This window comes from Podarcis cretensis (genome assembly GCF_951804945.1).
Source record: "Podarcis cretensis genome assembly, chromosome: 3".
Classification (NCBI taxonomy): Eukaryota; Metazoa; Chordata; class Lepidosauria; order Squamata; family Lacertidae; genus Podarcis; species Podarcis cretensis.
In genome coordinates this window covers 4,642,036-4,658,098 of record NC_137172.1, presented here as the reverse complement: position 1 = coordinate 4,658,098, position 16,063 = coordinate 4,642,036, and the positions used below count along the sequence as shown (strand labels likewise).

Here is a 16,063-nt window from a genome sequence, read left to right as displayed (position 1 = left end):
AACTTTTTCAGCAGGGGGCCGGTCCACTGTCCCTCAGACCTGGGGGGGGGGCGGACTATATTTTTTTAAAAAATAATGAACGAATTCCTATGCCCCACTAATAACCCAGAGATGTATTGTAAATAAAAGGACACATTCTACTCATGTAAAAACATTCCCGAACCGTCTGCAGGCTGGATTTAGAAGGCGATTGGGCCGGATCCGGCCACCGGTCTTAGTTTGCCTACTCATGGTTTTATGGAGATCTCTCTTATTTTAATGAAAGTGTGTCTTAGAAATTTGCAATAACTTGGAGAAAACAGGCTGGGTGTTGGGTTTCCTATGGCATTCCATCCGAAGAGGACACGTTATTTTATTATTTTTACATTCATATTCCACCTTGGCAGCAAATTCCACTGTCGAACAGCTCTTACTGTCAGGAAGTTCTTCCTAATGTTTAGGTGGAATCTTCTTTCTTGTAGTTTGGAACCATTGCTCCGTGTCCGCTTCTCTGGAGCAGCAGAAAACAACCTTTCTCCCTCCTCTATGTGACATCCTTTTATATATTTGAACATGGCTATCATATCACCCCTTAACCTCCTCTTCTCCAGGCTAAACATGCCCAGCTCCCTTAGCCGTTCCTCATAAGGCATCGTTTCCAGGCCTTTGACCATTTTGGTTGCCCTCCTCTGGACACATTCCAGTTTGTCAGTGTCCTTCTTGAACTGTGGTGCCCAGAACTGGACACAGTACTCCAGGTGAGGTCTGACCAGAGCAGAATACAGTGGCACTATTACTTCCCTTGATCTAGATGCTATACTCCTATTGATGCAGCCCAGAATTGCATTGGCTTTTTTAGCTGCGGGAGATTTAATCTCCCGCAACACCCCTGCAAGGGAGGTTAGGCTGAGAGGCAGTGACTGGCCCAAGGCCATCCAGTGAACATCATGGCTGAGCGAGGATTTGAACACAGGTCTCTCCCAGGTCCTAGTTTGACACTCTAACCACCCCCACGCACACTGGCTCTCTTCTGTTGGCCTCTGTAGAAATTACAGGTTTTGTGCGCTAGGTGAACATGGAGACATTGGGAGGAGCAATCCTCAACACTTGCTTCAGTCTCCTAAAAATTATGGAGGAGGAGGTCAGTGGCCCAACCAATTCCCCAGTAAATCAGCTCCTTTCAAACAAATGGATCGACAGAAGTTGACCGGTTTTCACAAATCATCGGAAATGGGTTGGAATGAGCTTTTGATTTAGCATCTGTTTAATATACAAAGTAAGAACCCAATTCTTCTTCCCCTTGCTGGCAGCTCTCACTGCCTTCCTGCCCGGGCTCCTCGTACTGTAAGAGATTTATGGCAAAAGAGACGGCCATCCTTTTTATGTACTTTGACGCTGCCATTCTCGGATGTCGTTCTCCAGCTTCCTTTGCGAAGAAAGGGGGGAAGTCTGTAACAATGGCGGCTTTTCCAAGGAATAAAAGGTTTTAATACAGTGGTGCCTCGCAAGACGAAATTAATCCATTCCGCGAGTCTCTTCGTCTAGTGGTTTTTTCATCTTGCGAAGCAAGCCCATTGACGGCTTAGCGGATTAGCGCTATTAGCGGCTTTTAGCGGCTTTTAGCGGCTTTTAGTGGCTTAGCGGCTTAGCGGATAAGCAGATAAGCGGCTTAGAAAAAGGGGGGGGGAAGGGAAAAAAAACCGCAGGAACTCGCAAGACATTTTCGTCTTGCGAAGCAAGCCCATAGGAAATTCGTTTTGCGAAGCACCTCCAAAACGGAAAACCCTTTCGTCTAGCGGGTTTTCCGTCTTGCGAGGCATTCGTCTTGCAGGGCACCACTGTACTTGTGTCAAAGTTTCTGTTTAAAAAAACAGTTTCCTCCCCTTCCTTTTGCCTTCTGAGTACTTACTCGCACAGCACACAATCTGCTCATGTTTTCCGAATCTTCCAACACATTTTTGGCATTGGCAGTGGATATGCATATTGCAACGAGGGACGCAGGTGGCGCTGTGGGTTAAAGCCTCAGCGCCTAGGACTTGCCGATCGAAAGGTCGGCGGTTCGAATCCCTGCGGCGGGGTGCGCTCCCACTGCTCGGTCCCAGCGCCTGCCAACCTAGCAGTTCGAAAGCACCTCCGGGTGCAAGTAGATAAATAGGGACCGCTTACCAGCGGGAAGGTAAACGGCGTTTCCGTGTGCGGCTCTGGCTCGCCAGAGCAGCAATGTCACGCTGGCCACGTGACCCGGAAGTGTCTCCGGACAGCGCTGGCCCCTGGCCTCTTAAGTGAGATGGGCGCACAACCCCAGAGTCTGTCAAGACTGGCCCGTACGGGCAGGGGTACCTTTACCTTTTACCTTTATGCATATTGCAAATTGATTTCTCTTCATTAAACTACGGAACGCCCTCCCGCAAGAAGGAGTTGTGATTTCTAAAACTCAGCATGAGTTTCTCAAAAATAAGGCATGCCAGACCAATCTGATTTCTTTCTTTCTTTTTTGATGGAATTACAAACTTGGTAGATCAGGGGAATGCTGTGGACATAGGGTATCTTGATTTCAGTAAGGCTTTTGACAAAGTCCCCCTTGATATTCTCATGAGGAAGCTGGTAAAATGTGGGTTGAACGAGGTGACTGTTAGGTGGATTTGTAGCTGGTTGACTGACAGAACCCAAAGAGTACTCATTAATGGTTCCTCGTAACAAGTGGGGTGCCGCAGGGTTCTGTCCTGGGCCCATTGTTGTTCAACGTCTTTATAAATGACTTGAATGAAGGAATTAAGGGGATACTCATCCGATTTGCAGATGACACCAAACTGGGAGGGGTAGCTAATGCCACAGAAGGCAGAATTAGAATTCAAAATGACCTTAACAAATTGGAGAAATGGGCACAAGCAAAGAAAATGAATTTCAATAAGGACAAACGTCAGGCTCTGCACTTAGCTGAACAAAATAACACAACACGATGGCCGATAACAATGCCACTAAGCACTATTTACAGTGGTACCTCAGGTTACAGACGCTTCAGGTTAAAGACTCCGCTAACCCAGAAATAGTACCTCGGGTTAAGAACTTTGCTTCAGGATGAGAACAGAAATCGTGCTCTGGCGGCGTGGCAGCAGCGGGAGGCCACATTAGCTAAAGTGGTGCTTCAGGTTAAGAACAGTTTCAGGTTAAGAACAGACCTCCGGAACGAATTAAGTTCTTAATCCGAGGTACCACTGTATAAAGGGTAAAGGGGACCCCTGACCATTAGGTCCAGTCGTGGCCAACTCTGGGGTTGTGGCGCTCATCTCGCTTTATTGGCCGAGGGAGCCAGTGTACAGCTTTTGGGTTACGTGGCCAGCATGACTAAGCCGCTTCTGGTGAACCAGAGCAGCGCATGGAAACACCGTTTCCCTTCCCGCCAGAGCGGTACCTATTCATCTACTTGCACTTTGCTGTGATTTCAAACTGCTAGGTTGGCAGGAGCAGGGACCGAGCAACGGGAGCTCACCCTGTCGCGGGGATTCGAACCACCGACCTTCCGATCAGCAAGTCCTAGGCTCTGTGGTTTAACCCACAGCGCCACCCACGTCCCTTGTACTACTGTATAGACTAATACAAATGATCAGAAATTACAACCAAAGTCTCTGAATCTTCTTCACCAGTCGCGGTAGAACAATTCAAAAGTTTGATATATACCGATTTTTTTGCTCTATGAGACTCACTTTTTCCCTCCTAAAAAGTAAGGGGAAATGTGTGTGCGTCTTATGGAGCGAATGCAGGCTGCGCAGCTATCCCAGAAGCCAGAACAGCAAGAGGGATTGCTGCTTTCACTGCACAGCGATGCCTCTTGCTGTTCTGGCATCTGAGATTCAGAATATTTTTTTTCTTGTTTTCCTCCTCCAAAAACTAGGTGCGTCTTGTGGTCTGGTGCGTCTTATAGAGCGAAAAATACGGTACATAGTCTGTCACCAAATGTCACCGAAACAGAGTTAGGCTCTGCACTTAAGCAGGAGGAACCATATGCACAAATATAGGATGGGGAACACCTGGCTTACTAGCAGTACACGTGAAAAGGATCTAGGGGTCTTGGTGGACCTATGTGTGCCCAGAGTTTTGGCGCATTGCTGAGCCTGATCCAGTCTTCCTCTGTCTCCAGGCTGCTTCCCACCCCTCTGAAAGACGCGGTCGAAGTCGCCATGTGGAGAAGGTGCTACAATATGCAGGAAGTGAACTCAGCGCTCAGTAAGATCCAGCTGGTGGGGTATTCCCAGAAAATAGTGAGTATCCGTGGTCACGTCTTGCTTTTTGTGGGATGCGTGGTAAGGTGGTCACCTGCCCTGTGACCTGATGGCGTAGGGCAGGTAACAAATCTGAAAAGATGCGTAAAAAGGTCAGAGGAGCTTTAAATCATAAAATATATGGAGGATGGAAAATACTTAAGGAATATAGAAGATTATATTGTACAAACAATACCATCCTAGCAGAACTGGAGTGATACCTGTAAACAAAAATGAATGAAACAAATACTTTAGTGGAATACATGAAAAAGGATATAATGTAAAGCTGTGCGATAAAATAATGATTATATAAACAGTATAATAAGGACGATTGGAAGTTTTTTGCGTAATTTTTTTATTCGATGGATATGATTCTGTATAAATTTTCTTTTTTTATCTTCTTTTTTCTTATTCTTATGTCTTGATGGTTTTTTTTTTCTGAATTCAATACCTTTATACTTACCTTTGTTGTGAATAATCATCCGTGTCTGTATTTTAAACCAATAAAGATTTAACATGAAAAAGAAAATATGCGTAAAATAAAATCGTACGCCGGGAAATACTTTCTGGAATTCTTCCAAGTGTTGTTTTTCTCTGTCCAACAGGAGCTTTTCGGTGCAGTCCAGGTCTCCCCTCTCAGTTCCGGTTATGCCCTAGGCAGCTCCAACTGGATCATCCAGTCGCATTATGAGAAAGTTTCCTACGTCTCGGGATCCTCGCTCCTCACGACGCACCCGCAGGTATGACGCCCTCCCAGAACTCTGAGGCTTCGAATTCCATAAGGGTTGACGTTCTCCTTCCTCAACACAGTTTATCTACAGCGCATGCGCGACTCCACAGCTCCTCGATCTCGTGCAGCAGGAGTGAGCCTGTTTGATTGGCTTTCAGTCCCTTCCAGGGCCAGATTTAGGTTTGATGAGGCCCTCAGCTACTGAAGGTCATGGGGCCCTTTATATGTCAGCTGACCTTTGTCAGCAACAAATTGTCGCTGGTTTTTGTGTTGAATATATGCTATACAGTAATTTATAGACCTAAAGCCATTTGCACATACAACCAGTCCATGCAGAATGTAAAGGTAAAGGACTCCTGACAGTTAAGTCCAGTCACAAACCAATCTGGGGTTGCGGCGCTCATCTTGCTTTACTGGCCGAGGGAGCCAGCATTTGACCACAGACAGCTTCCAGGTCATGTGACCAGCATGACTAAGCCGCTTCTGGCGAACCAGAGCAGCGCACAGAAACGCCATTTACCTTCCCGCCGGAGCGGTACCTATTTATCTACTTGCACTTTGATGTGCTTTCGAACTGCTAGGTTGACAGGAGCAGGGACTGAGCAACGGGAGCTCGCCCCATCGTGGGGATTCGAACCACCTTCCTTCTGATCGGCAAGCCCTAGGCTCTGTGGTTTAACCCACAGCGTCACCTGCATCCCTATGCAGAATGTAGGCACCCTATATATAGAAATTAGGAAAACAGTGATATTTTAGGGAGCAGGCTAGCAGTTGGGGCCCATGACTTACATCAGGGGTCAGCAAACCTTTTCAGCAGGGGGCCGGTCCACTGTCCCTCAGACCTTGTGGGGGGCGGACTATATTTTGAAGACAAAAAAAAATGAACGAATTCCTGTGCCCCACAAATAGCCCAGAGATGCATTTTAAATAAAAGCACACATTCTGCTCATGTAAAAACACCAGGCAGGGCCCACAAATAACCCAGAAATGCATTTTAAATAAAAGGACACATTCCAATCATGTAAAAACATGCTGATTCCCGAACCGTCCGGGGGTCGGATTTAGAAGGCGATTGGGCCAGATCTAGCCCCCAGGCCTTAGTTTGCCTACCCATAACTTACATCATAGGAACCTACACAACACAAAACACTGTGGCTGTATGTAGGTTTTATTTTATTTGTTTTTTTATCTTATATTTTGGAAATGTGCATCCAGGTTTTTCCCTTTAATTTTTTTTGGGGTCCCCAAGGGAGTAAGGCCCACAGCTATAACTTGTTTAGCTTATACGTAAATCCGGTACCTGTCATCTGCTACTAGCAGAGGCAGACGCGCAGCAATTTGCAAAGCAGGCATCGCATTCCCACTCCCTCTTCAAGAAACCAGCACATGTTGTCTTTCCCACTTCCATGAGGAGGTCCTGCAGCAGAAGAGGCAGGGGCAAGAAAGTCCTAGAATCATAGAGTTGTACAGTTGGAGGGAACCCATAAGGTCATCCAGTCCAACCCCTTTGTTGTTGTTTAGTCGTTTAGTCGTGCCCGACTCTTCTTGACCCCGTGGACCAGAGCACACCAGGCACTCCTGTCTTCCACTTCCTCCCGCAGTTTGGTCAAACTCATGCTGGTAGCTTCGAGAACACTGTCCCACCATCTCGTCCTCTATCGTCCCCTTCTCCTTGTGCCCTCCATCTTTCCCAGCATCAGGGTCTTTTCCAGGGAGTCTTCTCTTCTCATGAGGTGGCCAAAGTCTTGGAGCCTCAGCTTCAGGATCTGTCCTTCCCGTGAGCACTCAGGGCTGATTTCCTTCAGAATGGATCGGTTTGATCTTCTTGCAGTCCATGGGACTCTCAAGTGTCTCCTCCAGCACCAGAATTCAAAAGCATCAATTCTTCGGTGATCAGCCTTCTTTATGGTCCAGCTCTCACTTCCATGCATCACTGCTGGGAAAACCAGAGCTTTAACTATACGGACCTTTGTCTCTGCTTTTTAAGATGTTGTCTAGGTTTCTCATTGCTTTTCTCCCAAGAAGCAGGCATCTTTTAATTTCATGACTGCTGTCACTATCTGCAGTGATCATGGAGCCCAAGAAAGTAAAATCTCTCACTGCCTCCCTTTCTTCCCCTTCTATTTGCCAGGAGGTGATGGGACCAGTGGCCATGATCTTTGTCCAACCCCTTACAATGCAGGAATCACAGGCCTGCTCTGTGAGGGAAATTCTGGTCTAGTTCCTAGGATCCAGCCTTGTATCATTATAATGTTACTGAATCATAGAAATGTGGAATTGTAGAGTTGTAGGGGACGCGAGTGGCGCTGTGGGTTAAACCACAAAGCCTAGGACTTGCCAATCAGAAGGTCGGCAGTTCGAATCCCCGTGACGGGGTGAGCTCCCGTTGTTCGGTCCCTGCTCCTGCCAACCTAGCAGTTCGAAAGCACGTCAAAGTGCAAGTAGATAAATAGGTACCGCTCCGGGGGGAAGGTAAACGGCGTTTCCGTGTGCTGCTCTGGTTCGCCAGAAGCGGCTTAGTCCTGCTGGCCACATGACCTGGAAGCTGTATGCCAGCTCCCTTGGCCAATAAAGCGAGATGAGCGCCACAACCCCAGAGTCGGCCACGACTGGATCTAGTGGTCAGGGGTCCCTTGACCTTTACTAGAGAACCTCCAGAGTCATCTAGTCTAACCCCCGGCCATGCAGGAATCACAGCTAAAGCCTTCCAACTTCTGCAAGGAAGGAGAGTCCACCACCTACGCAAGGAGTCCTTTTAAAACCTTTTAATGTAATCCTTTTGATGTAACCTGAGCCCATTGCAAAATGTCAAAAAAGAGATTACGGGTCCTGCTTTTTCGTTAAGAAAAACAACCTTTTGCATATTAATAACAGGCCAGGTATTATTAATGCGATTGCCTTCCCAGTTTAAGGCACCTATGAAAGCCCCACATATTCTCTGCGCCTGCTTCCCTTCTCTCCCCCTTTTTATTTATTATTCAAACGCCACATATTTCAACTCCGCAATATCTGAAGGCGGCTTCCAGGCTACATCTACACCGCCCCTTGAATTATCTTTTTTCTCGAAGGGATGATGGCTTAACTGGCTGCCAACTCGTCCACCCCGCTTGTCTAAGGGCAAACTCTTCAAAGTGCTATAGATGTAATTTCCAGTAAATTAATTCTCACAAGATCCATAATTTCCCTCCACGCCCCCCCTCCCCATAGAAAGACAGCTACATCTTTGGAGGGCTGATGGATTCGGCAGGCAGAGCTCTGAGCTACAATTCCCAACTGTGGCAGATTAGGGAAAGGAGTCGTGCCCAGTTTTTGCCCTTGGGTTTATTTCTTTTCGGGCAAAAGGTGTGATTTGGCAGAGCGGTTGGGGCATCCAAACCGGTCCTGCCTCTTTCCTTTCTCCCTCACTTTTTCATAGAGTGTTCCCCACCCTCTTGCACCTGTACCAGCAATGAGGGGGGGGAGGCAGGTTTTGCCTTTCTAGAGCTGGCCAGTTTCTATAAGAGAGACAGCAGTTGCCTAGTGGTTAGAGTCCCGGACTAGGACCCGGGAAACCAGGGTTCGAATTCCCCGCTTGGCTACGAATCTCGCTGGCTGACCTTAGGGACAGTCGTGCTGGCCCTTAGCCTAACCTACATCGCAGGGTTGTTCCGGTGAATTACCTTATTTTTTGCTCTATAAGACTCACTTTTCCCCTCCTAAAAAGTAAGGGGAAATGTGTGTGCATCTTATGGAGCGAATGCAGGCTGCGCAGCTATCCCAGAAGCCAGAACAGCAAGAGGGATCCGCTTCTTTCACTGCGCAGCCATCCCTCTTGTTGTTCTGGCTTCTGAGATTCAGAATATTTTTTTTCTTGTTTTCCTCCTCCAAAAACTAGGTGCGTCTTATGGTCTGGTGCGTCTTATAGAGCGAAAAATACGGTAAATGAGGGAGCAAGCCGCTTTGAACTCCGTGGAGGAAAAAAGGGGGGGATAGAAAAGCAAAAACAGAGTCTAGTCTCCACCCAGACAAGGAAAAGGCAATATCAGAGTCGAAGGACACAATCCAGACGTCTCCATCACCGTAAATGTGTCTGGTTCTTGTTTTGAAAGGCCTTCTAGGCTGAAGTTTCCACATTCTGCTGCGGGAAGAAGCCTAGCGCAAGGGGTTTCTTCAGCTGCGGTTCCTGTGTCACAGGGTTGGACTAGATGACCATGGGGGTGCCCTTCCAACCCTACAACTCTTGTGTTTCTAAGGAAGACTAGAGAATCAGTGTAGCTGGGAGTGGAGAGAGAGAGAGAGAGAGAGAGAGACCTCTGAGCGAGCTTTCAAAAAAAAACACACAGACAAATGAAATGCCTGTCATCCGAAAATGCCAATAAGACAGTAAAAGTAATATTGAACCTGTCCGTGGAAAATATATGTAATGATTATGCCGGTATTCAATAGTCATAATTTCATCTTCCGTTTGAGTCGAGGGGGGCTGGCATTGATTCACTGGGGCTGCTGCGCAGAGGATAATTTTGAAAGACTTTGGACCAAACTTCTGATCGGCTCTCCCTTCACCCTCCCTGCAGCTGTCAAAGTCAGGCTTTCTTTCCTGAGCCAAGAGTCTTTATTTTTCTGCCCCTGTGCTGTTGATTGGCTGTGGTATTATTTTTGCGTTTTTATACTGTAAACCACCCTGTGACTCTCAGATGAAGGGCGGTAATAATAATAATATTTTTTTATTTATACCCCGCCCTTCCCGGTTCAGAAAACCGGGCTCAGGGCGGCTAACAACAAATTTAAAACACTTAATTGATGCACTAAAAAAAGCATTAAATACAGTATAAAACATTAATAACAATAAATTCAGAATTCAAAAATCAATTTAGGGGGGAAATCCATCCAATAAACATTCGATGATCACCAGGGCTAGCTGGCTAAATTAGTCCTATTTGGGCCAGCGAGGAGACCAAGGGAGAATTAGCTGTGGAATCCCAGAGCGGGTAATCTTCAAAAAAGGGGGAGAGGGAGGGAAGGAAGGGGAATAAAAGATATTTTATTATAGAGGCAACAGGGATTTTTGTGCCCAAATTAAACAAACAGGCTGTGCCTATGAGCGTGCAATTGATTATGTTTCTGTAGCAGATTTAGCACAAGAGACGGTCTTTTTCAATATAGCCCCCCAGATACGGAGCACTCTCCCCAGTGAAGGCACACCTTGCACCTGGTCAAGATTTTCCACTTTCCCCCAGGCATTTGGTGAGCTGTGATGGCTGAGACTCAGGGAACTGTAGAGTTGGAAGGGGCCCTGGGGTCATCTAGCCCAACCTGCTGCCGGCAGGCTCATCAAGGCCCATGTGCTGCTGCTAATAATAATAATAATAATAATAATAATAATAATAATTTTTATTTATATCCTGCCCTCCCCAGCCAATGTCGGGCTCAGAGCAGCTAACAACAGTAAAAATAACACAATTTACATAAAATCACAATCAATTAATTGAAATACATTCTAAAATCAATTCATTCTAAAATCAGTTCAAAATCAAATTAATGGCAACCATTGGGCTAGAGTTCTGCGAGGATTACCAAAGGAGAGGGTCAGACTGTGCCTTGGCCAAAGGCCTGGTGGAACAGCTCTGTCTTGCAGGCCCTGCAGAAAGATGTCAAGTCCCGCAGGGCCCTAGTCTCTTGTGACAGAGTGTTCCACTGGATCGGGGCCAAGGCCAAAAAGGCCCTGGCTCTGGTTGAGGCCAGCCTAACCTCCCTGTGGCCCGGAACCTCCAAGATGTTTTTGTTTGGGACATACCAGGAGAGGCAGTCCCGTACGTACGAGCGTCCTGGGCCATATAGGGCATTAAAGGTTAAAACCAGCACCTTAAACCTGATCCTGAATGCCTGAATCCACCAGGAGCCAGTGCAGCTGGTATAGCACCGGGTGAATGTGATCCCCCAGCGAGGACCCCGTAAGGAGTCTGGCCGCGGCATTCTGCACCCGCTGGAGTTTCTTGCTGTTGCTGATAGAACAAGACTCTGGACTAGATGGGCCTTTGGCTTGACCCAGCTAGGTTCATCTTAACATTATTCCTGTGAATTCACAGCTGAGCAATGGAATCTGTTCACAGCAGCCTGCAGTGATGAGCCCCAACGTGGATAACTTTTAAAGAAGATCTCTGGTCTCAGGGGCTGTGTTCAGCCTCCAAATGCTGCCTTTGTATACCAGTTGCTGGAAGTGGTGCATGCTCTAGTTATCTCCTGCTTGGACTACTGCAATGCACTCTACATGGGGCTCTCCTTGAAGGTGACCCGGAAACTACAACTAATCCAGAATGCGGCAGCTAGACTGGTGACTGGGAGCGGCCACTGAGACCACATAACACCGGTCTTGAAAGACCCACACCGGCTCACAGTACGTCTCCGAGCACAATTCAAAGTGTTGGTGCTGACCTTTAGAGCCCTAAATGGCCTCAGTCCAGTATACCTGAAGGAGCGTCTCCACCCCCATCGTCCAGCCCGGACACTGAGGTCCAGTGCCGAGGGCCTTCTCGGTGGTGGCGCCCTCCCATCAGATGTCAAGGAAATAAACAACTATCTGACTTTTAGAAGACATCTGAAGGCAGCCCTGTTTAGGGAAGTTTTTAATGTTTGATGTTTTATCGTGTTTTTAATATTCTGTTAGGAGTTGTCCAGAGTGGCTGGGGAAACCCAGCCAGATGGGCAGAGTTTAAATAATAAATTAGTATTATATTAGTATTATAGAAGGGGAGACTGGTATTGCACTCCTCTAGTCCCATTAAGGAGGAGCGCAGGTGGCGCTGTGGGTTAAACCACAGAGCCTAGGACTTGCTGAACAGAAGGTCGGCGGTTCGAATCCCCGTGACGGGGTGCGCTCCCATTGCTCGGTCCCAGCTCCTGCCAACCTAGCAGTTCGAAAGCACATCAAAAGTGCAAGTAGATAAATAGGTACCGCTCTGGCAGGAAGGTAAATAGCATTTCCGTGTGCTGCTGTGGTTCGCCAGAAGCGGCTTAGTCATGCTGGCCACATGACCCGGAAGCTGTACGCCGGCTCCCTCAGCCAACAAAGCGACATGTGCACCGCAACCCCAGAGTCGGTCACGACTGGATCTAATGGTCAGGGGTCCCTTTACCTTTAGTCCCATTAAGGATCTGGTTGGTCCCTGTGAGAAAAGGATGCTGGGCAAGACACACTCATTTGACCTGCTCCATCGTCTTCTGCGTGCATTGAGGAACACGATGCCTCTAACTCTGCACTTTTGTCCTCTTTGCAAGATGCCTGGAGTCTATTTTGGTTTAGAATTGTGTGACTAATAATAAATAAATAAACAAGCTCTGCCTCTTGGACCTTCCCTTTCAGCCCATGGACCAAGCTTCCCTGAAAAACAGCGATGTCCTCATCCTGACCGGCCTCACCCAGATTCCCACCGCAAATCCCGACGGCATGGTGGGAGAATTCTGCAGTAACCTTGGTAAGGTAGCTGTGGCTGGATGGGGTGTGTGTGGCATCGATGGCCGTGTTGTTGCTGGTTGGGTTGGGTTGGGGTTCTTTTGCCTCTGCTTGCTTTATAATCTGACTCATAACCCCATGTGGGAAATCGCTCCGAGATTCCCGGAACAGAAGTAACTGCTTGACTCCCTCTCTCCCTCTCCCTGGCATAAAACTAGCAGTTGAGATTTTTTACGATGTGCCTTTGCCTCCCTCATTAATACAGTGCTTTTGAGAGATGCAAGTTGTACCTTATGGAAGGCGGCTGGAGACGACACCCAGTCTTGGAACGGAACAGGCATAATGAGATTGAATCGCCCGCTCTCGTTGGCTCGCTAAGTGGGTGGCTTCGTTGCCAGCGGTTTGTGTTTTGACACAGTCGACAGGTGGCCCTGCCACTTCCTGGCTGCCTCTCGGCCAGTTTAACATCTTTGCGTGTGCTTTGTTAAAAGTCAGCCTCCCGTTTCTCGAAAGGCGCAGTCGTCGCCAGCACCTGGTGACCCAAAAGCCTGCTCAAGGCAGAGGCAGCGTAGCCCACAAGCTTGGTCTGGCCTTACATAGAATCATAGAATGGTAGAGTTGGAAGGTACACCAGCGGTCATCTAGTCCAACCCCCTGCAGTGCAGGAATAAATGGCCAGCTGAGTCCATGTAGCTGCTACTGACAGCCAAGCCAGAAATGGTGGTTGTCAAGGCAGTGACAGGGATTGGCCTAAGTGACCCTTCCAGCTCTACATTCCATGAAGACCCTAACCTTCCCCTTGGCACTGACCTTGTCCAGGATCTCTGCATGAAGTTAGGATCAGTCCTGGGCTCCCCTCCCTAGATCCAAACTTGGAGGAAGAGAGCTCAGTAGCAGAGTGCAAGCTTTGCATGCAGAATCTCTGGTGTCAATAGATGGATTCAATCTATGGTGTAGATATTAACATTGTGCAGCTTGAAATGATTGGATGCATATAAACTGACTCCTCTTGGAAGAAAAATGGTCTAGGCCCATTTGTTTGATGCAAAACTTTGCTGGCAGAGCTTTCTTCAAAACAGAACCAAAAAAACCACACCCAGTAAATGATAAATTTACACCATAAATATATTGTGGTGTTCAGCACTGGCTCATCACCTTAGAAGTAAATAATAATTCCAAACAGACCTAAAAGCATAGGTCTCTATCTTCCTTCAACCTCCATTTTGCCTAGATCTGTATTGACTCCCTTCAGGAGAGTTTCAGAGCCTAAGAACAAAAAGCCAAAGGCACCAACCTTTCAAGGTGGCCAGTTTGCCATTCAATAGCCTCTCATGTGATCTAAGGTTAAACACACACAGGCTAGCTAGCAGAAAGCTCTTAGTACAGTGGTGCCTCACAAGACGAAATTAATCCGTTCCGTGAGGCTCTTCGTATAGCGGTTTTTTCGTCTTGCGAAGCAAGCCCATTGACAGCTTAGCGGATTAGCGCTATTAGCGGTTTAGCGGCTTTTAGCGGATCAGCTGATAAGCGGCTTAGGGTTTAGGAAAAGGGGGGGGAGGGAAAAACACCCCGCAGGAACTCGCAAGACATTTTCGTCTTGCAAAGCAAGCCCATAGGGAAATTCGTTTTGCGAAGCGCCTCCAAAACGGTAAACCCTTTCGTCTAGCGGGTTTTCCGTCTTGCGAGGCGTTCGTCTTGCGGGGCACCACTGTATACCTCTGTGGAATTTCCCCGTGTTAAACCTTTCCAGCAATACACACAGGCGTTCTCCATTTCATTGTCAATTAAACAATTATACTTGACAAAGGCTAGGGAAGACTCCCTGGCTAAAACTCCTGCCAGTCAGGGGAGACCCATTGGCCTGGTTCTGTATAAGGTATTTTTCTTCCCTAAAATAACATCAAGGCCTCGATGGCTTTAAAATTGGATTAGACCCACTCATGGAGAAGGAGGAGAGGACTTTCGATGGCTACTAGCCGCAATCGGAGGCAGCAGTGCTTCTGAATACCAGTTTCATTGAATCCTGCTTCAATGGCTTTGAGCCCTCTTGGGTATTTTGTCAGATTGTGACCCTCGGCTTTTTATCAGGCTGTTATTATGGTAAAAGGGATGCAGGTGGCGCTGGGGTCTAAACCACTGAGCCTCTTGGGCTTGCCGATCGGAAGGTCGGCAGTTCGAATCCCTGCGACGGGGTGAGCTCCTGTTGCTCTGTCCCTGCTCCTGCCAACCTAGCAGTTTGAAAGCACGCTGGTGCAAGCAGATAAATAGGTACCACTGTGGCGGGAAGGTAAATGGCGTTTCCGTGCTCTCTGGCATTCATCATGATGTCCTGTTGCGCCAGAAGCGGTTTAGTCATGCTGGCCACATGACCCGGAAAGCTGTGGACAAACGCTGGCTTCCTCGGCCTGAATTGACTTTGACTGGACTTAACCATCCAGGGATCCTTTACCTTTATTATAAACAGGCAGATTTAAGCTTTGGGTTTTTGTTTAGTATTTTGTATTTCCCCGGATGGCTTTAAGCGCTGTCCTAAGTTTTTCTGGTCCAAATTGGATTTCTTCCATTTAAACTGAGACTTTGATTTAAGTTAATAGGTTTTTTTTTGTTTGTTTTTTTGGACACTTGTCCCTCTTTGCATATAGCAGAGGTTTTCAACCTTTTTGGGTTCACGGCTCCCTTGACCAACTGCATTCTTTCTGCGGCACCCCTGGGGGCTCAGGAGCCTAGTTATGTCACCCCTTGCCTGCAGAGCCGGCAGCCCCTCGCCCTTTTTCAAACACCCTCCCTGGTGGAGTGTTCCCTCAGCCTCCTCTCCCCTGGGCAAATTCAGCTGCCGCCCCTGGTCTCTGATCTTTTCCACCCCAAAGTGAGATGCCTTCTCACACTGCCCCACAGGTGCCGGGCAAGCACCGCCTGGCCAGCCCCAGTGCCACCATTCGCCTGCGGAGCTTGTAGCCAGGACTGCTGCAACAAACAGCTGTGCAATAATAATAATAATAATAATAATTTATTATTTATACCCCGCCCATCTGGCTCGGCTTCCCCAGCCACTCTGGGTGGCTTCCAACCAAATATTAAATACAGTAATACATCAAACATTAAAAGCTTCCCTAAACAGGGCTGCCTTCAGATGTCTTCTAAAAGTTTGGTAGTTGTTGTTCTTTTTGACATCTGGTGGGAGGGCGTTCCACAGGGTGGGCGCCACTACCGAGAAGGCCCTCTGCCTGGTTGCCTGTAACTTGGCTTCTCGCAGTGAGGGAACTGCCAGAAGGCCCTCAGAGCTGGACCTCAGTGTCCAGGCTGAACAATGGGGGTGGAGACGCTCCTTCAGGGATACTGGGCCATTTAGGGCTTTCAAGGTCAACGCCAACACTTTGAATTGAGCTCAGAAACGTCCTGGGAGCCAATGTAGGTCTTTCAAGACCGGTGTTATGTGGTCTCGGCGGCTGTTCCCAGTCACCAGTCTAGCTGCTGCATTCTGGATTAGTTGCAGTTTCTGGGTCACCTTCAAAGGTAGCCCCACGTAGAGCGCATTGCAGTAGTCGAAGCGGGAGATAACCAGAGCATGCACTACTCTGGTGAGGCTGTCCGCAGGCAGATAGGGTCTCATCCTGCGTACCAGATGGAGGTGGTAGACAGCTTCCCTGGACACAGAATTGACCTGCG

At 47.9% G+C, this 16,063-nt stretch overlaps 1 protein-coding gene across 1 annotated transcript in view; it reads left to right on the top strand.

Annotated features, from left to right (window-relative positions):
• The window catches only part of INTS9 (integrator complex subunit 9), a 69,948-nt gene that overhangs the window by 24,295 nt on the left and 29,590 nt on the right, over nt 1-16,063 (top strand). The window contains exons 7-9 of the mRNA XM_079968674.1: nt 4,118-4,238; nt 4,844-4,978; nt 12,308-12,419. Of these exons, the coding sequence (XP_079824800.1) occupies nt 4,118-4,238; nt 4,844-4,978; nt 12,308-12,419 (368 nt within the window). The remainder of the gene's footprint in view (nt 1-4,117; nt 4,239-4,843; nt 4,979-12,307; nt 12,420-16,063) is intronic.